The following is a 27,811-nucleotide window of genomic DNA, read 5'->3' on the forward strand; positions in this document are numbered from 1 at the left end:
AATTGGCTCATACAATTTCAATGTCTCTAAGCTGCCCGTCTATCCTAGAGCAAACTAGCTTAAAGGAGCTCCATCTACTACACCATTCTACTCAAGAGAATGTTGCCCAAATTTCTTCATGAAAACTCTATTTTGACCCAATATAGAAGCTTTTCATTGTGAAGCTTTACAGAGCTAGTCCCCACATGCCTTGTTACACCATCATCCCAAAGGAATTTTTTATCCATATCCTTTTGTAGCAATATTGTATATGAGCTTGTGTGGCTAGGGCTTCTCAAGGTAATCCACTAGGCCAAAAATTTTCTTTGTAATATCCATCTACATAGCTTACATAGGTTGATCGTTTGCTCGTCTATACTTGTCTTTTCTATCAACTCGCTTCCCAAAGAGGATGCTTTCATCAGAATGAATATGAGTTTCTAGATATTCTCCTTTTCACTTGAAGAAATTTAAACAATTAGAGGACCAGAGTTGGTCATACAATTCAATGATAATTGAATGCATTACAAGGTCACTCGATCATCGAAGGTTTCCTATATCATGTGCATTCAAGAGATTATTTAATACTCCTATAGACAAGTTTTTCTGCACTACATCTCTCTTATGTATGCATACAATGTACAATTTTTGGAGGATACATAATCCTCTCTGGAGCACTCAAGTGATGTGGTACATTTTTTGAAAAATGACTGCCACAACTGGCATTACATAAACTAATCTAAGCCATATGAGCAAAGAAAGAAGAAACAAAATTAGCAAACATCTTCAAGTCCCACTTGAAATAATTAACTGCAAAAATAGACTATCAATGATGGCTATAATTGAAGGAGACTCATATGCATTACTTACTTGCAAGGAAATGAGTTAAGGAAAACTGTGAAAGGATCAGTAAGCAGGGTTTGTGAATATATTGGATAGTATGTTATATGCTGTGGTTAATGATATTGAGGTGGTGGCTCAACAAGCTCAAAGGGGTGCTGGGCAGTTGTTCATTTTTACAGTTACATGCCTGAGAGGATGGCATATGCTGAGCAGATATATCTTTCTTGATGGCAAGTGTCTCAGAACTTTCAATGGTGTGAAACCATCCATTAAATCCGCCTGCTTCCTTTAACGCAGGCATGATCGGCTTCTTGGTTAGAATATGCGCAAGAACGGCGCCGACTAGCGGAAGCCCTAATTAAGGGGATCAAAAAGAATGTAGTACTTGTTAAACACTGATTACAAAGGATACCTAGTGCTGTGCCTCTTAGCTGCTAGGCATGCATCCCTCAGTGAGTGTTGAAGCCATGCATATAACATAGTGGTTCCAACAATCACAGAGGGTTTACAAGAATTTTGCACTGAGTGAAAGTTTTGTGAGCTCACAATGAAAGAATAGGTGATAATTTGGTTATACTCCATGATTGTTCTCTAATTACTGTTTGAACAAGACTGAGGAATAGGCATGCTGATGGGTATATTGGGTAGCTAGAGGAAGAGATGTATGAGGAAGTACCTGTTCATGGTGTTGGTTTTGTGTTAGCACTTCTAGGGTGGGTGAGAGTAATTGCTGATGTTGCCCTTGTGGTACCGTTAAGCTTGATGGAATAAGCCTTGAGGAACCCAGTACATTTTGTGAATGAAGCGACGATGCAGACGGCTCCTGCGAATGCCGCTGATGTTGTCTTCTCCGACGTTGTTGATGTTGCGAACTTAGATGACCTTGCACCTCCCCATTTGGATCCAAGCGTGATGCAGGTGCTGAAGGAGGGGCTTCAATGGGTATGTGGGTATTGCCAAAGGCGCGGATATGGTCCTTAAGCGAGCGTTTGTGCTTGAAGTCGGAGCCACATGAGCAGAACCAGAGCTTGCCACAATTCTTTTCATGCGTTCGCCAGTCTCCACGTACAGCAAATGTCTTGCCACACTTGCGGCATGCGAAGGGCTTCACTCCATGCTTCCTCTTGAAATGTGTCTGCAATGTGCGAAAGTCCTTCAAAGGTTTGGCGCGCGGGTGCTTCCGATTGTTTCGGCACCCCTCCGCGCAGCAGTAGCACGGCATCCGCAGCAATTGGTTTGCAGTTGTACTGGGCTGAGCCCCCTTCAGAGAGTCTGGCCCTCCCCTATACTGTGAGCCATGTCCCCACATGTGCATCTGCAAAGAAACACTGGCCATCTTAAAATGGTTTTCAAACCGTGTAAGATAATTTCACATTTCGTTCCCTTTCTTTGCCTTTTCACTATGGTTTAATCATTTGCAAATTCTAGACTTGAAAACAGGCAAAGTTTTTTGGAATCATACTTCTAAGCTAGTTAAAGCAAGGCTCAAGCACAAGATTTAGGTTAATCTCGCAGTTATCGAATGTCTTCTGTATGTACTGGCTTCTTCAAGCTTTAGGAGATCATCTCCATGCTATCTATATATTTACCTCTGTGAACTTGTTAAGTATAAGTTGTAGCAAAAGAGCTTCTATCTTTCCCATTGAGCCGGGCCCGCTAATTAATACCAGTTACAGAATTGCTGACATACTGATAGTTATAGTCTTAGGTGGATAAGACTCAAAGTGGAGAAGGATATAATGGACCATACAACTTTGGATAATAGTGCAGAATAAAATCAACCAGCATTTCACTAACTTCCTTAGCTTAATGTGTACCCTTTGCAATATTGGATCCAATCAAATAAGCTTGTATGTATGCCATGGAACAGAAGAACTACATTTATGGTGATTACCTGCATGTTGTTGTAGCGGTTAAACGTCTTGCTGCACAGGGGGCAAGCAAATTGTGTCGAACCTATCATTATCTGAGCAGCAGAAGGAACCCAGTAATGCCCTTCTGCCAGAAGCCGTTTAGCCGGTTTTGAATCATGATGATCATCTGCTGCTAGTCCGAAAGGCTCCATGCTATTGCTTGGACTACTACTCTCATAATTGCTTGTGTATTGCTCCTCTTCCTCTTTCACAGAAAATCCTTCAATATTACTCATTGCTTGCTCCTCTGATCTGTTGAAACTAGGAAGTCCAATTTGTAAGTCTACTGCCACACCATTGTATATGTCACGACGTTCCTCTTCCTCTAGTGACCCTTGGTTGAGATTTCGATAATTCTGTCCAGTAGATCTCGAAGAGAGAGTGTCCACATCCTCTACCTTCACAGGATCCATGTTGAAGAGAGGAAGAGCTTCCATGGCAACAGGATTAGAGTGGGGTCTTCCTCTATATTCATACTCATCCTCCTCATCATCTGCTGCATCGACGTACTGATGGCTCACCTCTTCTTCACCACATTCAGCTGTCACCACGGAGCTTCCAATCTGATCTCTTCCTATAGATAGGTCGCATTGCTTCTGCGAATGTCTGTCCAGTTCCTGGTAGAGCGAACTGTCGCATGAGATCACATGTCTATCGTTAATAAAGCTTGCACATTGGAAAAGAGGTAAATTAGAGCTAGGGGATTCATCTTTGGAGTTCATAATGCTGAACATAGCAGAGGAGGATAAAAGGTCTGTGAAAGGGATGCATGCAGACTCTATAATGTGATGATTGTGTGAAGGAGGAGAAGCTAGAGAGGATGATAGCTCAGAAGCTGGGTGGGCATATAATTGAGGGGTAAAGGGGGTGGGCTCCTGTTTGCAAAGAGGCAAAGTAGGGGCAGTACTAGTGAGATGTGCAGGGGGAGGGAAGCAACAGCTAGAATGCATGTTGTTGAGATATAAGCTATTGCTGCTCATGCTATTAAATGTTGCAGAGGAGCTCATATTGCATACGCGGGCGGGATTGTATTACAGCGGAAGGTGCTCGCATCGGAGCACAAAGATTAGAATTCGAAGCCGCAGGCAAAACACAGTAATGATCCGAGCAAAGGCAAGATGCAAAGAGCAGTGATAGGCTATGATGCTAATTAAAGGGAATTCTTGTAGCCATATACTGCTACGCTGAAAAGGGGTACTGAATGGTCTAAAGGGATGAGTAATAAAGTGGCTTTTGAGCTACGTATTGTGAGTGTCTGTGGGATTAATGAAGGGATTACAAGGGGGGGGGAGCCAGGCAGGCAGTTAGCCATCCAAATTTGTGGAATGATGATGGGAGGAGTTGAATAGTGAGGCAGGTACAAAGAAGAATGTGGCTTTTAAGGAGAGGAGGATACTTGGCGGTACTTGTAAAGTAGTGCTGCTGCTAATGTCGGGTGCACGCATAATGAGCTCAAATCATGACACATATACAGCAGTACAGTACAGTACACCTGCTGCAGGAGGGAATGCTTGGACTCCCGAGTCCCTCCCATCGACTCATGTCCTCGTGATGCCTGTAGGTACTGGTATATTAATCCGCGGCTGCGGCTGCTCTAAGGTTGAGCCCTTAGGTTATAAGCTCAATAATGTATTAAATCATTTTAGCCTGCAGTTAACCTGAGGTGGAAAAACTTTGAGATGACGCGCGTACAAATTACTAGAAAACCAAGGTCCTTGTGGCGGCCTAGTGCGAGACGCTGGCTTCAGCGCCCTCCTTTGACTGCGTTTTTAGCTTGTCTCAACTTCGAGGGGAAAGAATGATTGCCGCTGGGCGTTCTTTTTTCCCCTAGCGGAAGAGCTACAGTGCGCTGTGAAACTGTTTGTGGAAGAAGAGGAAGAGTGCAATTGAAGAGTGGCATCTAGAGAGTACGTGTGTCTGTGTAGCAATATGATGCGTGCGTGCGTGCGTGTGTGTGTGTGAGAGAGAGAGAGAGAGGGAGAAATGGGAGTGTAGCAATACTGTGTGTGTGTGTGTGAGAGAGAGAGAGAGAGAGAGAGATGGGAGTGTAGCAAATTAGCAATGGTGTGCGTGCGTGTGTGTGTGTGTGAGAGAGAGAGAGAGAGAGCTAGTAACAAATAAGAGAGAGCTCATGAGAGAACCGTCTGCGGCCTGAATAGTACTGCGGCTAATTTGCCCGAGAGAGAGAGAGAGAGAGAGAGAGAGAGAGAGAGAGAGAGTCGTCCGTCCCCACTGCCCAGTGCCCCCACTCACACACACACACACACATTGTCACTCATAGCCCGGCCCGACAATGTGCTCTTCACTGTTGATCATCCCTGCTGGCCATGGCGGCTTAACCCGATATATACAAAGTTACTTTCACCTCCCTTTGCCTTTTTGAGGAAGACGATGGATGAGGACTGAGGAGGGAGGGTAGAATATAAGTGGGGAGCACAGCAATCGTTCATCATGCATTTTGTAGACTTATGATAGCCGGTTCTCTGTAGCAGTAGTTCGTGGCCACTGGCACTTATACTGTGGAGGGCAATAGTCGTGTCCCGCGAGCAAAAGTGTTTGGCACGCGTGCAAGTACAGCAAGTGCAAAGCTCCCGCGCGAACAAAAAACCCGTGCCCCGCAGTAACAGTACTTTCTCTGCTGGATTGACAGGTCACGTCTTTGCTGGGCACATTTTGGTCCAGGGTGTTCATTTGTCTTCCTTGTTGACCTGCCCGGACATTTATAGGACCAACGGCACGGCATTCCCACGACGTCATTTCAGAAGGACTGCCCCAAATTTAAAAACAACCTATACGTGGACTATTTTCAAGTTAATGTACCTGTTTCTACACTAGATTTATAAAAAAATTCACCTTCGAATTTTCAAATTTTTAATTTTGAGGTGAATTTCAAAATTTGTAGGTGGCATTCTTTTTATAAAAAAACAATCATGCAAAATTGCTTTTTCCAAAGATGGCTTATTCTTGAGTTTTTTTTAATATAGAAATAGAGCGAATACATTAAAAAAAGGAAAAGAGTACAAAGACCCCCTTGGATGGACACGGGTATCCACTAGACCAGAATTACTACAAAGCATCATCAGAAAGGTATAAATTCAAGATGTGATACTGTCAGTCTATTCTTCAGTATTTTGCTGAGGTTTTCTATACGTAAAACGTTTGCGCTAAACTGAGGGAGTTAAGCACCATGGTAATGCACCACGTGAGTTCATTAAGGGGGTTTTTCAATGCAAACATTTTAGGCAAATTAATACGAATACATTAACGAAAAAATGTTTTTATATTTCATTTTGAAAAAAAAACTAAAATAACAAGTCATTTTACTCATTCAAACATGTTGAAAACTAAGGTTTTTTTCAACAGGTGCTAGCTCAGTTGCTAGAGTCATAGCCTATATATGTGCCTAAGCTCTTGGGTTCAATCCCCCCGTAGCGACCTAAAGACATGTTCTAAGTTCTTAGGGAATGTTCGCATTTGCCTCCACCATGGGGGTTGGGTGTTTGCATGTGATGGGATGCCTCTCTCCTTACCTGTGAGGCCGTTGTACAAAGGGTGTGTGCGTATGTTTCAAAGTTCCTGTACTCTCAAAAAAAAACTAAGGTTTTTAAGACACCCCTAAAATGCACGTTATACAAGAGGGTTCTCAATAGTGCACCCCAATAAACGCTCTTACTCAAAAACTGAAAAATGTATAAAATTGCTTATCTATTGTCTCTCAATGTCATCTAATACTCTGATGACCAAGTTCACATGTATGACTTTCTCATGCCTCCAAATCCAATATCAATAGCACCCATTGATCCCACCACAAGTGAGACTAACAAAGAGGCATGATGCCTTGAATGAAAACCGTGTGTTGTAATGGTTTGGGATACTGAATCCTTCATGAAATACACAATCTAGATCATGGTCCGTTTTCAATTAGCATCGAGCTACACTCAGACACCTTGAAAATAACTGAGGTTGAAGCTTGGACACTTGGAAGTTCATCTCTAATTAGAATTATTTTTTTCCGCGTTCATTCAAGGGGTAATTAAAAAACCTCTCTTGCTTACACACGTATATGAATAAAATGACCCCTTTTTCTTCATGAACTTATGGGCTGTTTTCAAAATTGGTTTGGAAAACCCTTCCTATAAATGTGACCTCTGTGCTACACTTACAAATTTTTAGGTGGGCACCGACGGTTGGACCAAGATACACAATGACCTTTGTATGATTGCATCGGGGATTATGTAAGCACCACATACTAAGAGCACAAAGAACATTTGTGGAAAATAAAGTAGGTGACGTGTCTAGAAATCACCTCTAGTCTTGAGTGGCAAACAAGGAGGTGATTACCTTTCTTGTCTTACTAAATGGTGTTATGATTTGAGGTAGTGTTGACCACTTCCAAGTCATAGATCCAGTTAGCAGAGTTTCTTATTGATCACATGAATCCTCTTCCAAGAAAATATTACTTGCTTTAGGATGCCCTTTCACTTTACCAACACAATTTTTAGTTTCTTAAACTACTTGTTTCAACTTGAACCTTCTCAACCAATTTTGATTTATCTTTTCCTTTTGATACTTTATCTTTAGCTATCTTTCACTAACTTGCAAGCAAACATAGGTCCGCTAGTCTTTTCCTATGCTCCAATTTTGAACTAAAGTTTCTCTATACTATCTTTAAAGTTGTCATCCTGATAGCCTTGGCCAATTGCAATGTGCAAGCTAGCATTCCATACACGATCGCAAACACACGTGACACTTACATTACCATATCTTTCTTGAATGATGTTATTCATGTCATATAGCCAATGTTGTCAAGGGGATTATTTCTATATCTCAATGTGTGAGCCTAGTAGGTCTCCCAAACGTTTTTTTTTGGTTGAATTAAAGGGAATAAAGAGAGATGCTCTATAGATCAATATGGTAAGTTGGTAAGTTTTTGTTCTCTTTGTCCACATAGCCAATGATGTTGGCTTATTCCTTTTTTTAAATGTGTAAGCCTACGAAATGTGGCTCAAGAGAAGGGAGTATGTACTTGCATGATTTGCATTCCCCAAACAAAATACCCAACTGAGGTGCTCTTACATTTTTGAAGGTGCACCGTTTGGAGGCACTTGCCATGATACAATGCACCATAGAGAGGTGCATGGTTGTCTTTGCTTTGTAGTATGTAACTTGAGCTTATCCCATGCTGATATCTTATACCGCTTTCAAGATCATGAGAATCTATCAATGGACACAAAGCGCTTCATAATTAGTACGAAGGTACTATTTCAAGAACAATCCCATAAGGTCTCCCAATCTCGAAAAAATAAAACTTTCAAAACGTATTAAGTACATAAGTGAAGAGTGAGTTTAGAAAATGAAAAGACCATGAAAGTGGAATGTCAATGTCCATATAAAGAAAACATGGTCGGTTGAACATTCATACATTTGTGTTTTTCCTTTGCTTATTTTCCTTTAGAGTTTTCTTCTCTTTAGCGTGTCCTTGCACTACTATATATGTGGTGAATTTTTGTTTTTGGAAGCCGCTAGGTATACCTTTTGATTTGATATTTCAAGAACAATCCCATAGTATATAACTCCATTAAACTAGCATTAAAAAATCTACTTAACCACAAACTTTGAGTACTAAGATACTCATACTTGTATTATGTTACGTCTTGAAATTCAGGGTCCAAAGATTATGTGGGATGATATCCAACCTTTGATTGAAGGAAGTGGGGAACTTCTTTATAGTTCTCCTTGCATTGCTAGTGCTACTAGGTTTTAAAGATTATCAATAGTTGATGGTAAGTTATGAAAGCTATCTATAATTGATGACAAGGGAGCTAATGCATATCATCTATAGCTGATGTTCCCTGTTTTTTTTTGGTGGGAAGATATGGGAGAGCAATGAAGTCCATATCTATGCATGTGCAATTTTTACTTTTATTTTTGAAGAAAAAGATCCTTCCATTACTTAAGAAAAGTGCCCAATGGGCTACAGCCTAGTCCTACGGCTAGAGAGGGCTACATTAAAATGTGGGGAGACTCTCCCAATGAAAAGTAGTACATGTATAATGATGGTTAAATCAAGATATGGGAAGAGGAAACGACCACAGTAGTGCATTGTACTACAATCTAGGCGCCCAATGAACCATGGGGAAGAAGGGGCATAGTTGCCAAAGTTGCAAGAAGGACTCAAGGCACTCTTGCATGTGGTCAAAGACACCCTGAAGCCTCTCAAATTGTCCTCTAATTGTATGGATCAGATCCAGTCAAATGTCACCTATAATCTCCGCCTTCGGATGGGTCGAGCCTCGAAGATGCGGAAGCATCGTGCTCTCCATATGAACAAAAGTGTTAGGCTATTGGAGATGAGCTACCAACAACATTATCTATCAAGTTTGCTCCACTTTTGAGGTACAAGCTTTGTAGTAGAGTGGAGTGTAGATTGTCCCTCCTGTGTCACAATCATCTTACTAACTGAAGCCATCTAAAAGCAAAGTGAATTGGGCCCATGATGGTAGACCAAGTATAGCACCCCAAGTATACTGGCTAGCTTTCAAAAGTGGAGGCATCAACCAAAGAATCAGAATCCAAACATGTTGTCCCATGGGATAGTCCCATAAATAAAGGCGTTGTGTCTCAAGTAGATTATCATGTGTGGTACATACCATAGAGTGGCCATTGTGCACCAAAGAGATTCCAACTATAGTAGCTTGATGGACAAATAGCCACCACTGGATTATTGTAATGTAATTGGCTTATTAACTTTGAGAGTAGCGAAAATTAGAGAAAGTACTTTTGTGAAATAACTTTGTGAGCATAGCGGGTATGACAACAGTTGAGGACCCGATTTATGTGGAGCTGACGGTTCCCCCTCCAATAGGCATTTGTATTATAGTTTCTCCCATCAAGAGATACTTCGTACAATACAATCTTTTGTGTTCCTTGTGACCTAGGGATGGAAAGCTTCATGCATTACGAGCATAACATAAACTTTGTGGAAAGCATTAACTGTCCCAAGACCTCAAATACCTTCAAAGGTGGAGGGAGCTAGCAGTAGGGAATGAGGATAGGGAAGAGGAGGAAGAAGCATTTCACAGGAGAAAGAATTAGTTCATCACTCTTCTTGCTATCATACATAATAGCATAGTAATGAAGATGGAGAAGATGGAAAGCTTAAGCATTTAAGCATGGCTCTTGGTTCGATTTTCATTCCATAGCCAAGCATGTTGGTGTAGGCTCTCAACTTCTCTACTTGCTTGGACAAGGGGATTGAGCTCTTGCACTTTGCACTTCACAAAATGAGGGTGTGTGAGTATGTGTGGAAGAGTATACCCCCCAAGCTATCCCCCTTCTTGCTTTGGTCGACCCCCCCCTTTAGCTCATGCTTGAAGCTCATTGGACCTCTACAAGTCTGGCCAATCACATGCAGGATGCATTACAAGCAACAAGGGTAGTCTTGGGACAAGTGTCCCCCCTTTCCCCTTTGAGAGAGAGGACTTTATAAATGCAAAAACAATTAATTAAATCTACTTAATTATCATTGGACCCCTTGGGAGGCCAACCAATAGGCTTTGGACACTCCTTGAGGGTAACCTAGCTAGGGGCTTGACATGTGTCCTACTTGCCTCTTGAGCAAGGGGTTGCCTTTGCGAGAGAGAGTAGTCAAGCAACCACCCCCCCCACTTGCATGGCTTGCCCCCTCCTTGTCGGGATTTGCATTGAGTTTTTTGACACCTCAAACCCCTCAACCTTGGGCCCAGTTCTCACCACAAGATTGGCTTTTAAGCCCCTCAAGATTGGACCCGGTTTCCACCTCAAGTACAACCCTAGAATCTCAAGCATGACAAGCACCTCAAGCTTGGGCCGGGTTCCCACCTCAAGGTCAACCCTAACTTACCTAAGGTCAAAAGACTTTTAACACTAGCTATTGGAGGTCTTCAATGAAGCTAACCCTAAGGTCGCTAAGCTCCATTGGTCAGCCTTGTTCTTTGACAGACCATATCTCATTTGGGCCCCTTTACCATTGGTCCCGTGTTGAGATAGATCTATAAGCACATGTCTATATCCTAACCCTTGCTCCCGTTTATCTCCCACACTAAATGATCAGTTTAATATGAGAAAATAATTTGGGTTGGTTAGATATTAGATTTCATGACATTACCTCTCTCTTGAAATCATAGTCATCCTCGACTATGAGGTAGACGAGATAAAGCCTTAGTCATTAGTCAATTTTGCTTAGCGGATAGAGGATCCCTTTTTACCCTATGACATCTTTCCAAGATGGATGACTAATCCATTTGGTGATTGGGAGACATATCTGTAGCAAGCATGTCTGCTCTTCAGTCCATTTTGTTCTCGCAAGTAGAGTGACAAATTCTACTTGGTGTTTGAGAGACGTCTTCATCACAAACATGATTCTAAGCATGCATACTATTTAAATTTGTGCACAATAAAAAGAGAACTAGTCTTATAAGAAAAAAACTTTGGTCTTTCAAAAGAAATTTGTACATTTTCTTACTCTAATGTAGCATTGTAAGCATTGGCAAGGTTCATACTATCCTTAAGTTTTATTCCTTGCATCCATCTAGCATCTTCAAAAGGATAATTTTTTAATTTAATAAGATACCGTTGGATAATCTTACCATGTTGTAGTACCTTGTCTTCATGCCGAAGGATAGCGGGTTGTAGCACCTCTTCTTGGTCTTCTACTTCGTGAGGGTCTTCAATTATTGGTTCACTTGGTGGATCTCCTTTGTAGGGCTTAAGTAGGCTCACATGAAAATCATTGTGTACGAGCCAATGGTTGAGCAACTTGAGTTGATAAGCCATCTTATTGATGGGCTTCAAGATTTGGAAAGGACCATAGTATGTTTTTTCTAGTTTAACATAATACTTTTGATGGCTCGTAGGATTTATGCCCGTCGTTTACCTAAATCAAGCCTTAGGAAACTAAGTAAGACCCAATCATTGTCTTTGAATGTTAAGGCCCTTCTGTGCTTGTCAGTAACATCTTTTTGCCTTTATTGAGAGATGGATATAGCCTCCTTAATCTTTTGAAAAGATTCTTGTAGGTCACGGCTATACTCACCGGAAGCGAAGATCTTCCCATGTACTTTACGTAGCAAAGGACTTTTAGGTCTTCCCTCATTTATTTCAAAAGGTGCTTTTTCCGTAGAAGTATGTGTAGTATTATTGTATGCATACTCTACAAGAGGTAAGTACTTTTTTCATTGTGAGCATTGATCCACTTCTATAACATAAGTCTTTAGTAGATCGAGTATCGTAAGATTGGCTACCTCACTTTGGCCATCCGTTTGTGGGTAATAGGCCGAAGAGAAACTCAATCTTGTTCCTAGATTTTCAAAGAGACCTTTCCAAAAATATTGGTCATTCTAGGATCTCTATCTGACACGATGGATGTTGGCAATCCATGGTGTTTGAAAATATGTGATATGAAGAGAGTTGCCATTTGGTGTGCCTTAATAGTCTTGACAGGAATAAAGTGTGCTTGCTTACTAAACTGTCCACTATTGTCCATATTCCCATATTCCCATGGATAGAGTTGGGCAATCCAAAGATGAAATCCATGGATATAATCTCCCATGGTGAATTTAGAATAGGCAATGGCTGGAGTACTCGAGGTTGCTTCCCTCTATCATACTTGGTCTTTTCACATACTACACATTTTGAAACATACTCTTGTATGTCCACTTTCATGGTAGGCCAATATAAGTACGTTTCTACTCCTCGGAGAGTAGGTTGAATGCCTCTATGCCCCGCATAGGGAGGAGCATAGGATTCATACATGACTTTATCACAAAGGGAGTGGGTAACACATAGCCTATTGCTGTGGAGAAGATAACCATGCATCCTGCAAGGTGACTCATGGTTCCTCTTTCTTTCCCAAAGCAAGGGCTGACATTATGTCTCTATAGTCAGGGTCAGTAGCATACTCATCTATCATAGAAGATAGATCATTGTGAGTAGCTATAGACACCGCATTAACTTTTGGTTGTCGTGAAAGTGCATCGGCTACTTGATTGGGCTTACTAGTAATGTGGCCATATGAAATTAAATTGTGAAAGAAAATTTGCCCACCTCATTTGTTTGTTAGAAAGCTTGGTTTGTGTCATGAAGTACTTGAGACCTAAGTATTGAATCTCTTGAAGGAAGAATTTGCTTTTCTTTTAGTTGAGAAAAAGCTTGTTCTCCCTTAATGCTTGAAAAATCACTTGGAGATGTTTCTTTTGTTCCTCAAAAGACTTGGAGTAGATGATGATATCAACAAAGAAACACTCTAGTGAATCTGCCGTAGGGTCTAAATATTTTCTCCATTAGACGATTGAACGTGGTTGGTACATTAGTCAAGCCAAAAGGCATGACTAGATATTCATAAAGACCAAACGTTGTACGAAACGCGGTCTTTAGGATATCTTCATCCCCTATCCTTATTTGACGATAGACACTTTTAAGATCAATCCTATTGAAGTAGGTAGAGCTTGTAGCTTATCAAGCAGATCTTCTACCTGAGTCATGGGAAACCTGTTTTTGATAGTGATATGGTTTAATGATTGATAGTCCACACACATATGGTATGTAACATCTTTCTTTTGCACTAAAAGGACTGGAGAACAAAAGGGAGAGTATACAGGCCTCACCATCCTTTTGTCTACCATTTCTTGTACTTGCCTCATGATCTCCTCTTGCTAAGCTTGAGAACTTGATAGGGAGGCTTACTAGGCGGTGAGCTTCTTGGTACAAGCTCAATTCGATGGTCATTATCCCCTCATTTTGGAGGTAAGTCCATACGGATATCATCGATGAACACATCTTGGTATCCCTTTAGAAAATTAGACAAGTATAACTCTTCTTGATTCCTACTATTTACATTTGATGAAACATTAGGACCTTTTAGGGATGCTTTGACAAAAGGCATGTACGCAGAAACTGAGCTCTTCATTGATTTATCAAAAGCAAGTGAATTTACAAGTGGTAGAGTACAAGCAAACTCACTTGCATATATATACATGTTCTTTTCTCTATAGGTGAAGTAGATTCTCCTTTCACGGAACTTCATGTTGGCAGCCACGCGGTTGAACCATGGTGCCCCTAGGATAGCATCCTCATGTTGGAGAGGAGAGTCTTCTTTGTCGACATAGCTTTGGACATGGAGCCTCAACTTTTCAATCAAGGGAGTAACGGAGGCTCGTTGTCCCTTGAAAGCAATGTCGGTCGTTACAACATCTATCATCTCGAAAGCTTGAATGCCCAACTTGGTGGCCAGCTCGTTGATATGAAGTTGTGAGTAGCTCCAAGTTCAAACAAGATGAAGGCATTATGCTCCCTTACCTATCCCCAAGCATAGGAGGGAGGTGCACCTTTGCAATGAGCATCCTCTTTTGGATCTTGGTGGAATCCCCAGGAGTCTCATTGCAAGAATTTTTCTTGGGGCAAGAACGATAGCCATGTCCTTGCTCCCCACACTTAAAACGCCTATGGTCCTTGAGAAAATCTTCAAGCTCTTCAGGAGATAGTTTCTTTTTACCTTTTTAAACTCCCTTCTCCTTGGACTGATCGTTGTTGTTGTTCAGTGTTGGAATTGCCTTGGGAAGAATTTTGGGCATTGGTTTTCCCCTTGGCATCACTTTGTTCTTTATTTTCCATGGGCTTGACATTCCTCTAGCCCCTTGTTGGAAATTACTGCGTGAAGCGACCATGGTTTGGTGGATAGCTTGGTGATAGAACCAGGTTATTGAGAGTTAACATACTCGGTCATCTCTTCATGTAATCTCGCACAAAATTGTTTCTATTGCTTGTCAAAATCTATCTTTTGGAAGACAATAACCTTGAGATGTAAGTTCCAAAACTTGTCTACGTATTTGTGGATAGACTCATGGGAGAGAAGCTTCAAACTGTGCCATTCGGTGAGCACTTTGTCCTTTGCATCGCTTGCAAGGAATTGCTTCATGATGGAAAATCGTAGAGATTTCCATGTCTTTGGGGCTTCTTCATTGCCACGAAGTCTAGCCCACAATTGACGAGCCGTTTTTTGGAAGTGCATAGCTACATGGTGTAGCTTGGAGGACTCCGTGAAGCCCTCATCTCCAAACCGCATCAAATTGCTGGATGAAGGTCAATACTTTGTCAATGGCACCAAAGGTGCCATCATAAGTGAGAAAAGAGATACTCTTTTCTCCCTCTTTGAACTTCTTGAGCTTTTGTGACCTTCGCCATGCAAGATATGTTTTGTGATGTCCACCCCTCTTTTATTCTCTAGGAGAATAGCCATAGCTTTCGTCGAAAGAGGAGAAAGGTGAAGAAGAAGGAGAAGAGGGTGACCTCTCTTGCCCTTTTCTTCCTTTGTTTCCTCTCTTCCCTTTTGGAGTGACGAGGAGAAGAACTGTGTGTTGATCTTTTCCTCTTAGGAGGAGTTGGCGATCTTCTAGACCGCCATCTTCGTGGAGCCACATCTTCAAAAGAACTTAAAGTTTCATTACTTTCTTGCTCTTTGGAATCCTCCTCTTGTATGGGAGAGAGTCTTCTTTTGGTGGGGGTCTCTTCAAGAGGCCTCCTAAGCTCTCTTTCTCTTTGAGAGGAAGGGAAATCCCATAAGAGTGAAGTTGTTGAATAAATTTGTCTTGCAAAGCAGGGTCGCCAATAGCTTGGTGCAATCTAGTAATAAGATAATTGACAAACATGGGGGCATCATCATTAGCATCTTCATGTGCAAAATCAAAGTCATCAATGCTCATTCTAATCGCTTGGTTATTGTTAGTGATGTTAACAAAATTTGTGTACTTGCTTAGTGTATGCTTTGGCAATTGAAAACCTTAGTTGCCACTCCTCTTAGCCTTTGAAAATCGGCACTTAAGTATCTACACCCACGACTCGAGGTGGTTAATTATAGAGTGTAGTGGAGTGAGCCTAATATTGCAGAATTGCTGAGGGTTAGCTCCTTTCGTACTTCTTACGGCTCAATAATGGTAAAGCCATAGGCAAGTCTAAAAAGACCCCATTATTAAGTCCAAATCTCCTGAGATGTGCACCATATTCCACATAGTGGGCTCAAAAAAACCGATAATAGATCCCAGTCCCACTTACCCTAATATAATTAACAAAATCAACCATTTAAAGGAAACTTAAGGACCTCTCTTCTTAAGCAAGAAAAGAGAAACATGATGCTCTGATAGCAATGTAATGTAATTTGCCTATTAACTTTGAGAGTAGCAGAAATTAGAGAAGTACTTTTGTGAAATTACTTTGTGAGCATAGTGGGTGAACTTAATTGATGGTAGCAACATAAACATAGCATTTAGTTAGCTTGGCATGAACAATACTTTTTCAAGAGAGAGAGTTTAGAGAACATGACAACAGTTGAGGACCGAATTTAGGTGGAGTCAGTCCCCCCTCCAATAGGCATTTGTATTATAGTTTCTCCCATCAAGAGAGACTTGGTACAATACAATCTTTTGTGTTCCTTGTGACCTAGGTGATGCACTGAAGATGGAAAGCTTCATGTATTACGATCATAACATAAACTTTGGCGGGTGCTTCAAAGATGTCAAACGGTACTCTCAGAAGTGTTGCAGCTGGTGGGGCGAGTAAGTTGGGATTCAATGAATTGGAAGATAGAGGAAAGTGACTATTTTTTGCTACTGTTGTGATATTCCTCCTTGGCACATTTCTCATCGTCCCTTCTATATGATGTGACTGATCCGCATGCTCCTTTAATCCTTTCATCTTTGCGTCCCCCAAACCTATTAAACGATGTCGCTCGTTGGAGGTTCCCCCAGACATGTCAGGCGATGCTCCACCATCCAAGAGCCCAGTCCTACGTGAGTGTCTATGGAAACTCATGCCCATGCAAAAATATAAGCTAGCCAAGGTTTCCTTTGATGTATCGTACGGAGGGGCTCTAGATGCAAGAAAAATCTGAGCATGCAGGAAAAATCTAATTGCTAATTAGTGCTAAATCTAACTCGTATAACTTACTAAAGGTGGAATCATTGCCAATATGTATCATAGGTAACATGAAAGACCAAGAGTCATCATTTTTTGTGGCTCGTATCACTACCAACAGAGAAATAGATTAAGGTGCCATAGGGCACATCAGGTTTATATCAATGTGTCAAGAGCTTGAGAGAGAGAGAACTAGAGCCATAAATTAAGGCGTCAATGGATCATGAGAAAAATGCTCAGAGAAAGCTCAAGAAGAAAGAAGATATATGTCTTGACAGAAGTGCTCAAGGAGAGTTTGTAGATGTTATTCTTATAAATGTCAACCAATTTTGTTATTAGTGATTATAGGTCTTTAATTATTTGTTATCATCCATGGCCATGGTTCTTGATGACGCAGAGAGATATTGCATGATGCATCTTTATTCTTCACCCATGGATATGGTTCCCGATAATGCAAGGAGATGCTATATTACCTCCCATTTCTCACAAAGTTTATGTGGGAGCCTGGTGTTGAGCTCGTTGCTATGCTTGTTATCATCATATTTGACCCTTCTAATTGCCTGAATATTTCATTTTACTATGCTCGTTATCATCTTACTGCTCCCTCATCGTCACGGTGCTATGGTTGTTATCCGCACCCATGTGGTCATTGGTGCTATGGTTGTTATCGTCTCCTTGCTTCCTCGTCGTCATGGTGCTATCACTGTTATCGTCTTATTGCAACATCGTTTCCATTGAATGTTATCGCCTTATTGCATACACCCTCATCATCATTGCTTCTATGGGTGTATTGTCTTATTGCACCCTCTTCGTCATTGGTGCTATGGTTGTTATCACCTTATTGCACCCTTGTCACCATTGGTTCTATGGTAGCTCAATATTTTATCTATTTGTGTCACCATGCATGCTTTGAATAGACTTTTACTAGCTAACATAAATTAGTTTCCACAGCTATCTGAGCAAGATATTGATTCTTGCTTGTGTTGCAAGTGAAGATATTCTCGTCATCAAGGGTAATCCCTCGATAATACTATGTCATGGGGTTGTTTACTTTAGATCTTGATTATATCATTCTTGCCTCTTCATTTGTGGAGTTTGACACTGACATTGCTTTTTACATCATGACTTTACTAAATCTTTTCTCGATGATGTGATAGATTACCTTTCATCAATGACGGATGTGACAAATTTTATGCATACTCGAGAACCTAGTATCTTGTTTTATGGCAAATACCTTGATGCTCCATAAATGTGACCAATTATATGTGTACTTGAGAGCTCGATGCCTTGTGCTCACCATTGGTGTTATGTTTTTTTCTTCCTATTGCACTCTCATAGTTGGTATTTCATGGAGCTATGGTTGTTATCATCTTATTGCACCCTTGTCATCATTGGTGCTATGATTGTTATCCTCCTCTTCATTGGTGTTATCGTCTTATTGCACTCTCGTTGTCAATGGTACTATGAATGTTATCATCTAATTGCATGCACCCTCGTCTCATTGGTGCTATGGTTGTTATCATCTTATTGCACCCTCGTCGTCATTGATGATATGGTTGTTATCATCTTATTGCACCCTCGTCGTCATTGGTGCTATGGTTCTTATCATTCTCGTTATTAGGGATTTGGTAGTTGTGACTATGCACCACTAGTGTTTCATAGCATTTATGCATTGGCTTTGCACATGTGATTGCATCAGCATTACGTTTTTTTCTCTGTCGTCTTTAGAGTGGTGTCTTGAATCGTCTCTAAGGACAATGTGATGTGATCATTTTTAACCTTCACGTTTTGATATGTTTCTTGAGTTGGTCATTTACACGATAAAAGTCACATCAAACAGCATGTACAAGGGGCTCAAAGATATTGAAGCTACTCAAAGATATTGAAGAATTTGCATCAATTCAATTATAGTGTTATTAAACTTCCAAAGACGTTTGAAAGTGAAAATTGTATATTATGGAGTGAGTTTCTCATGAAAAATGAATTTTGTAATCTTTGATAATTGTTAATATAAAAATGCATGTATAAGGTGCTGTGGATTTTTCCCTTGTACCCCCAAGGGTTTTTTATCCATAGTTAGGGACTCCTATTTGAGTGGGGGTGTTGGATCTATACATACCAACCCCTATGCTATATATAGCTAGGAGTCCCCAATATATTTGTGTACTCAGTGCGTGCTCTACACACACTTTGGGGCTTGCAGATGTTGGTGTCGTCTCTCTCTCTTCTCCCTCATCGCATGTCTCGTCTCCGGTTCAACAACAAGGAAGTTCTATGGTTAGCTCTTCTACTAGGAAACCTTGGAATTTATTAGAACCTAGTGTTGCATTATGTCATAGTGTTATTGTCTTGGTCATGTATCACGTGATACGATACATCCTAGCTATCCAGCACATAAAGATAGTCAAGGTTCATATGGATGACAAACCCATATATGCTCTCACAAAGGGCCTAACCTCATAGTGGTTTGAACATTGCATGGAGATGATGGGTGTAGGGTGAATCCATTGGAATGTTTTACGACATTAATGTTGTATGCACATAGGCTACTTGGGCCATGTTGGCCTTCAAGTGGGAGATTGTGGGGTTCAGGCCAGCTAGCCGGATGACCACTACTAACCCATCAATAATTGCTAACCTTATTCATTGATATAAAATAGAATAAGTATTTGATTAGGCATCATTATCCTCACTATGCTCCACGCACTCTGTGTGTTTGATCTTCTTCTCCCTTGCACTCCGCTTGCACCATACACTCTACACAACCAAAGGTATAAATGTCCAAATATCAAGCCCATCACTACCCTAATTTTTTGGCATTGTCCAAATAATCACTTGGACCACATTTTGTGGTCCAGCTTGATCAATAGCCTCACCAATAATGCTAGCTATGAATTTTACATATTTAATCTCTCACAAGGCATCAAAAGCACTACCAACCACAAGGAAAAACCAATATTATATTTATCATGAGGTGTGTTTCGACGTTGAATCAACCATTACTAACTATAGTATAGCTAGATTGATAATGATATGTTAGCTATAAGTTTTTGTACAATTTCTTGAGTGTTCTAAAAACATGTATCCACTTAACAATTGATTCCTCATGTGGTGATAAGTTGGTGGAGAAAACCTTGTCCCAAATGGTGGTAATTGTGGGATTTGTCCTAGAGTCACTAGAGTGTGATTGAATGAGAGGAGGTGGATTATTCCACATGTAAAGTGTGAAGATGTAGAGCTACATAAAGCTACCTTTATGAATAAACAATCCAAGTTTTGCATTGCATGTCTCTTGTCTATTGCTTGTGATGGGTTAACCAACTACTCAAGATCGTGTTTATGAGTCCAAGTTGATCTATCTTTGGAACCTAATTAATTCACTTGAGTAACAATCTAGCCTACACACCACACATGTACATGATGTTTTTCTATCACCCACCTTAGATAGCAGGATCCCAATCCCAACACTAAATTCCCTATTATTCTTCCATGTATAATTTCCATACATCCCTTGTGACCATGGATAGTAAGGACCCAATAAAGAAATTAGCATTTTCCAAAGCAAGTTATGCATCATCCAAAGTGATGGTACAAAGCTAGTAACCAAGCTAACTTGACTCATCATAGAAGTACCAACCTCAAATCTAGGTGATGCACCTATTTCCATTGTGACACCTAAAACTTATGTCTCACCACTAGCCACCGCAGGGTCTCCCAAGCAATTTCCACAAATGGTTTTATCTCCACTTCACAACATCTCATTAGGGGTTTGATGATTTAGCGTCGAGATAGAAGGTCTCTTGTTTGATGACATTGTTTCTAATAAGGCTCTAAGGTGCTTGGCAGCCTCCTCCATCCTATCACCTTTACACATTCCTCCTTGGGTTTCTAAATTACCATTAGGCAAGTACTCTCTTATCCTAAGTGCACACACCAATATTGATTGACCACGAAAATTAAATTTCCACTCAATGATTTTGGATGGATTGGCAATAATTTGCCAGTTGGGTTCGGCTAATCTTTTGACATTCTTTTCTCTTGACACTTTTGGATATAGCATCCAAAGAAGATTCATAAGTGGTATAATAAAGTCTCACAAGAAGGAACTTTCCTACGTATTGCCTCTCCATTGATTCTAATTGTCAAAGTAGTGGAATCAATATTGGCCATATTTTGGGTAGCCTAAACATTATCAACCATCCAAAAATTGTGTTACAAAATAACAAAAAAATGCATATAAGGATACAATTACAATGCATGTAAACCATCCAAGAAATGAAAGCTAACTCTATGCACATGAGGAGAGATACATTAAATCCAAGTAATAGGGATAATGACCTAAGTACCTCACCACCTATACCTCTTGCACATGAGGAGAGATGCATTAAATCCAAGTAATAGGGATAATGACCTAAGTGCCTCACCACCTATACCTCTTCAACGGAAGCTACTAGTGATCAAACAATGCTAAGATATACCACCCAATAAGGTGGATAACTACTCAATGCAAGTATTCATGCGATGAGGTACATGTGAAATAAATTTTAGTGATAAAAATGATAAGCACCTCACCTCCTATACTTTTTTAAGGGAAGCTACCAACCAAGCCAAATGACACTAGCATAGATCACCCTATAACCAAGGGAACTAATCAATGCAAGCAGCCATGCAGTGAGGTGCATGAGGAAAAGTGCATTCGAGAAATAGTAATAATGACCCACCAAGCACCTTGCCTCCTATTACTCTTCAACAATAGCTAGTAGCCATACCAAAATGCACTAGGATAGACCATATAAGAAGAAGGGACTCCTGTTTACAAGAAAAATCTTAGAAATTGGATTTCCATAAAGGATACTTTAAGTTTAGATTTTAGATTATATTAAGTCCTCAAACACCAAAGGTAAGGATAGACTGAGAATTGGCTACCTTGGAATTGGCAAGACTAGGGAAGTGGGAGGAGGTCCCTTATATACTGACCTCCAAAATGGTAGAGGAATTGGCATCTTGTTTTGGGCCACTAGACTAAGGGATAGCTTTATATCTGATAACATACTCACATTGATGCTAGGGATTGCGATAGCCCACACATATGATTAGAAGGTGGTCTTGATAAAGTTTGGATTTTCTAGGGCCTTTGACAATGTTCAATGGGATTTTGTGGGGTTAATGATGGAGAAGTTAGGATTCAAGCCTTGAATGGATACATGTATATATCTATTGTGGTAGGGTACTTTCAACTATTATTGTTATTGGCTGACTGTCTGGGCTTAATGATGTATGTAGTTCCATTGAGCAAGGATGTCCTCTCAAACCTCTTTTGTTTACAATAGCACCCACACTGTGTTTTATTTTCTTGAAATTTAGGTTTGTAATGGCAACGTACAAGGGAAATGAGCATCTTGTGGATCCGAGGTTTGTAGATGACACCGCATCCTTTCTTGAAGCTCATAATACTAGCAGAGGAAAGTGCATAAACTACATTAATCTATTTTCCTTGGCAGTTGATATGGAACTTAATCTTGGTAAATCTCAATTAATTGGCATAAATGCTTGCTAAAGTTCATGAAATGGTGTGGAAGGGAAAGGAGATACCCAAGGGGTATGTGTTTCGACACCTTGGTTATCCTTTGGGATATAAGTCCCAAGCAACAAATGTCTTGGGTCATGGACCATGTACATACTAAGATTTCATCATGGCACTATAAAGAGTTCCTTATCCACGTCTGCCTAAGGATTTCTCAGGCCATCTTGCAATTGTACTTTATTCCCCTCATAAAATGATCTAGAACCATGCTCACCAAATTTTTGGGCTTGCTTTAGCAATTTTTGTGGGGCTCTAATAAATCATGGAATATGTACATTTTCCTGTCAATAGGGGAGGCATCATGATCTTGGACCTTCACACCCAATTGGATGCTAGCAGAGTGACACTTGTTAAGCACATGTTGCATTTGGATACCATATGGGTAGGTGTTATATACCAATTTGGGATAAGTTGTTTTTTGCGGCTCCCATTTTTGTTTCCAGTGGTATTGCACGATGCTTATTAGACTCATGGAAATTGATTTTTTCAACATTAGTATGGTTTAGTCGTGTGTGGTACACTAGGCACTCATTATGAGCAAAGTCATATTTTTGGAGTGATGTATTTAAAAAGCCACCTGCTATGTATCTTTGGACCTATCTATGCTCCTCTTTAGAAGGGGAGTAAGCTCAATAAGACAAATTGTGGACTTTGACAACCATGTGATTGACTTTTTGGTTGCCATTTGTAGATTAAGATTGGGACATGGACTTTGTATTGCATGGAATATGCTACAGGCTCAAGCAACCAATTAATATTTGACATCGTCTCTGAACCTCATTGATAGGTACAGGGATTGGGAAGTCCTTCATACTTCTATAAATTGGTGGAGATCCCCACTAAAGCATTTTATGTTGCCCTTCTGCCTAGTACACATGTCTCTATCAGATGTACACAAATGTGGGTAATGTCAAAAAGTTCACAATGGTGTCTCTTCAAAACTAAACAGGTTTGGTTTTCCACCCTCTCACTTAAACATAAGGTATTCATGTGAAGAGCTCTTACATGTACAATGGCCATTGGGGAGATTATGGCTAAGAAGACTATGTTAGATGGCCCTTTGTTTGAGTGTCTCATGCTTCCCACAATGAGGGACAGGTTCTCGAACGATGCCTAGGTACAAAGATGGTGGATTGATGAAATTACCCCCTAGAGTCATGCATGGGATATTAAGCTCACAAATTTTAGGATGACCTTTGGGTACACCTTCTCACAGGATGATAATCTTCAATTTTGTATACATTCATATTGTGTTCAATTATTTTCCTTCATTTGGACTTTAAGAAATACTATTGCATTGTATCTTGTTGATCCCTTCCCAAACGGCCTACCCTTACATGTATTCAGGATCAAGGTTCTTGAAGATAATACTGGTACTAGGAAGAAGCGTGAGGGTACCTACCAATTGATTAGCAGCTGCTTGTAATATAATGTAAAATATCACTTTTTGAGAGAGAGAGAGAGAGAGAGAGAGAGAGAGAGAGAGAGGGTGCTTACACCACCGCCCAAAGATCGATATAGCAGGTGCATGCATCAATGTGGATACAGATTGCACATGTATTAACAGGCATCAGGTAGTGAACAAAATGATGGGGATTTAACCATTGTTTTCATTCAACCATTTAAGTGCTCGAGTTGAAGCAAGGAACCAATAGGTTGCCCCATCATTATTGTATACGTAGGAATAGAGAACCTTTCATGACTTCGGTGTGTAAAGTGTTAGGAAATAAGACATAGCTAAATAGATTTTTGAGTAGATTACTTAATGGAGAGAGATAGATTTCACACACAAGAGATTATAGAGTAGAGAGAGAGAGAGAGAGTACACACGATATAAGTGGTTCACCCAATGTGGGCTACGTCCACGGGAAAGCAGCCACTCAATGGCTTTAGCACTTCAAAAGAAGAAGTAGTTTACAAAGGGATTAAACCCTTGATAGAGCTCCCGCCTTGCTTTACTCTCACCACCTCACACTCACCTTGTTGCATCAACTTCACACTACGAAATGTGTGTAGAAATGGCCTCCTTTTATAGGCCAAAAGGGCTGCCCTCTCTTATGAGAGGCAGCCATGTGTAGCCGCCCTTGTGCGAATAAGTCCAAATCGGACCCTCCAATCCGCCCATGTGTGGCCGCCCTTGAGAAGACAAGTCCACTTTTGAATTCGGCCACCGGCCACCGGCCATTGACTTTCGATCACCGGCCACCGGCCATTGACTTCCGACCACCGGCCATCGACCATTGACTACCGGCCACCGGCCATCGACTTTCGACCACCGGCCACCGGCCATTGACTTCCGACCACCGGCCATCGGCCAACCGACCGGTTGTTTTCCGACCACTTTCCGGCCGCCGTCCGGCCATAATATTTCGGCGAAAAAAAAAGTTTCCCCTGATTCTTGTCAGTGAAAATTTTGGTTTCCGGTGAGTGATTTTCCTTCACGCAGGATGGCTTCTCCTCATAATGGGGGCCTTACAAATGTGCGCTTTTACCACAGAAAATTACAAGGGTAAATCAGGCTCCATACTTAACAATCTCCCACTTGGAGACTGATCTCCAAACCAAACCTGTGACTGCTTTCCATTCTGGCTTCTTATCCTTGAATGCCGACTGAAGATGAGCAAAAGCTCAACTTCTCCTTGTTGACCACCTTTGTAAACATGTCTGCAGGATTTTCACTTGTATGCACCTTTCCTAGCTTTAGCTGTCCCTCTTCCAAAAGAGTGCGTATGAAGTGATATCTCACCTCAATGTGCTTTGTCCTTGAATGAAAGGCTGAGTTCTTCGCAAGATGGATAGTGCTTTGGCTATCACTGTACAAGACACAATTGTCTTGTTTGAATCCAAGCTCTTCTAAGAATCTGTGAAGCCACAGAATTTCTTTGCTTGCCTCCGTCATTGCTACATACTCTGCTTCCGTGGTAGAAAGGAAACCACTTTCTGTAGCTTTGAAGCCCAGCTTACTGTTGTGCCTCCAACCGTGAACACATAGCCAGTAGTGCTCCTTCGAGTATCTTTGTCACCTGCCATATCTGCATCAGCATACCCTTCTAGAAAAATATCAATTCCTCCAAAATACAAAGCATTTGTTGTTGTCCCTTTTAGATACCTAAGTATCCACTTCACAGCTTGCCAATGCTCTTTACCTAGGTTGTCCATGAACCTACTCACAACTCCCACTGCATGTGCAATGTCTGGCCTTGTCTAGACCATAGCATACATTAGAGAACCTACCGCTGGAGCATATGGAACTTTAGACATATAGGCTATCTCCTCTTGTGTCTTTGGACACATATCCTTCGTTAGTTTAAAATGACCAGCCATAGGTGTAGAAACTGGTTTTGCATTTTGCATTGCAAACCTTTCTAGTACCTTCTTGATGTAACCTTCTTGAGATAGCTTTATTGTCTTCTTCGTCCTGTCCCTTGATATTTTCATACCAAGTGTCCTCTTTGCAGCACCTAAATCTTTCATTGAAAAAGATTTGGACAGCTCCTCTTTTAGGTCTTTGATGTCCTGCATGTTAGCACTTGCAATCAACATGTCATCAACATACAACATTAGGATGATGAATTTCCCATCTCCCAAATTCTTCGTGTAGACGCAGTGATCCGAGTTGCATCTTGTGAATCCATGATCCGACATCCATCGATCAAACTTCAAGTACCATTGTCTTGATGCTTGCTTTAAACCATACAAGCTCTTCTTTAATCTGCAAACCAGTTTCTCCTTACCTTTTACTTCATACCCCTTTGGTTGAAGCATGTAGATTTCCTCCTCTAAGTCCATTTGCTCCATTTGGTTGAAGCCGTATTTACATCCATTTGCTCGAGATTTAGATCATGAGCAGCCACAAGGCTTAAGACAAGCTTAATTGAGTTCATTTTTACAACAGGAGAAAATATTTCATTGAAGTCAATACCTTTCTTTTGAGAAAAACCTTTTACCACAAGCCTAGACTTGTACCTTTTCTTCCCACCTTCTTCTTCCTTTAGCTTGTACACCCATTTGTTTTGAAGTGCCCGCTTACCTTTAGGCAACTCAACCAACTCCCATGTTTGGTTGCGATGTAGTGAGTCCATCTCCACTTGCATGCTCTTCGTCCATTGTTCTTTGGATTCATGTTGCATAGCTTCTTCGTATGATTCCGGCTCTCCAGAATCTGAGATCAAGAGATGGTTGAAGGAAGGAGAAAACCTTTTCTGGAGGTCTACTTGCTCTTTTAGATCTTCGGGGAATAGGTTGAGGCTCCTCATTTGGTTGACGTTGTTGCACATTGTCACCGTTTGCAGTCCTTGAGTCTTCACCGTCCTCAAGCTCCATGTACTCATCACCTGTTTCTTTTTTTTGTTTTCTTTCCAAGTAATCTTTGTACATATTTTGTTCGTTAAAAATTACATCCCTACTCCTTAAGATTTTACCATCTTCAGGATTCCATAGGCGATACCCAAAGTCTCCCTTTCCATAGCCAATGAAGAAACACTTTTTGGACTTTGCATCTAGCTTTGATCTTAGGCTTCTATCTATGTGCATGAAAGCCTCACACCCAAACACTTTGAGAAATGCATAATTCACCGGTTTACCTGTCCATGCCTCTTCTGGAACTCCCCCATCCAATGCTGTTGAGGGTGACCGATTGATTAAGTACACAGACGTACTTAAAGCTTCCGCCCAAAGCTCAAGCGGTAGGCCTGCATGTAGCCGCATGCTTTGTGCTCGCTCCATGATTGTCCTGTTCATCCTTTCCAAAATCCCATTTTGTTGAGGTGTCCTTGGGGTTGTCCTTTGCCTCCGAATGCCATTGCTAGCACAAAAGCTTTCAAAAGCTTGGCTGCAATATTCGCCTCCATTGTCGGATCTGAGGCATTTAACCTTGGTACCTGTTTCATTTTCCACAAAGTCTTTCCACCTTTGAAATATGGAAAATACATCGGATTTATTCTTCATGACATAAACCCATGTTTTTCTACTCGCATCGTCTATGAATGTTACATAGTACAATGTTACTTGGTGGCATTTAACCTTGGTACCTGTTTCATTTTCCACAAAGTCTTTCCACCTTTGAAATATGGAAAATACATCGGATTTATTCTTCATGACATAAACCCATGTTTTTCTACTCGCATCGTCTATGAATGTTACATAGCCACCAAGTGATGGTGTACTTGCAGGACCCCAAACATCAGAATGAACCAACTCAAGTTTTTTATTTTTTCTCTCATTTCCTGATTTTTGAAATTTTACCCTCTTTTGTTTACCATAAACACAATCTTCACAGAACTCTAAGTCCACTTCTTTCAAACCTGGTAGAAGCTTCTTTGTTTGAAGGATTTGCATTCCTTTGGTACTCATATGCCCAAGTCGGTAGTGCCACACCGCACTGTCAACTTCTGTAGTTGCTGCAGAAGCTGAAGGTTGCGTGCTAACAGTACACAAGTAAAGTGTACTGACTTTTTCTCCCTTGGCAACCACCAAAGATCCCTTTGAGATCTTCCACCGTTTGTTTCCGAATGCAATGTTGTGACCTTCATCGTCCAATTGTCCTGTA

The 27,811-nt window shown here is 40.9% G+C and overlaps 1 protein-coding gene across 2 annotated transcripts; it reads right to left on the reverse strand.

Moving 5' to 3' along the window:
• Positions 1-745: 745 nt before the first annotated feature.
• LOC147425147 (uncharacterized) lies at positions 746-5,098 on the reverse strand. 2 transcript variants are annotated; one of them, XM_086500631.1, is made up of 3 exons: positions 2,717-5,098; positions 1,499-2,137; positions 746-1,176 (listed from the first exon to the last, which is right to left on the reverse strand). In XM_086500631.1, exons 1-3 carry the CDS (start codon positions 3,740-3,742, stop codon positions 1,165-1,167), a joined length of 1,677 nt encoding a protein of 558 aa, XP_086356757.1. In that variant the 5' UTR covers positions 3,743-5,098; the 3' UTR covers positions 746-1,164. The 2 variants fall into 2 exon arrangements, with proteins under 2 accessions (XP_086356757.1, XP_086356756.1); XM_086500630.1 differs by having other exon boundaries at positions 746-2,137; positions 2,717-5,096.
• Between the last annotated feature and the right edge of the window lie 22,713 nt (positions 5,099-27,811).

The sequence above is a fragment of the Adiantum capillus-veneris genome, chromosome 25 (assembly GCF_014529385.1).
Source record: "Adiantum capillus-veneris isolate H3 chromosome 25, ASM1452938v2, whole genome shotgun sequence".
In the NCBI taxonomy this organism is placed as follows: domain Eukaryota; kingdom Viridiplantae; phylum Streptophyta; class Polypodiopsida; order Polypodiales; family Pteridaceae; genus Adiantum; species Adiantum capillus-veneris.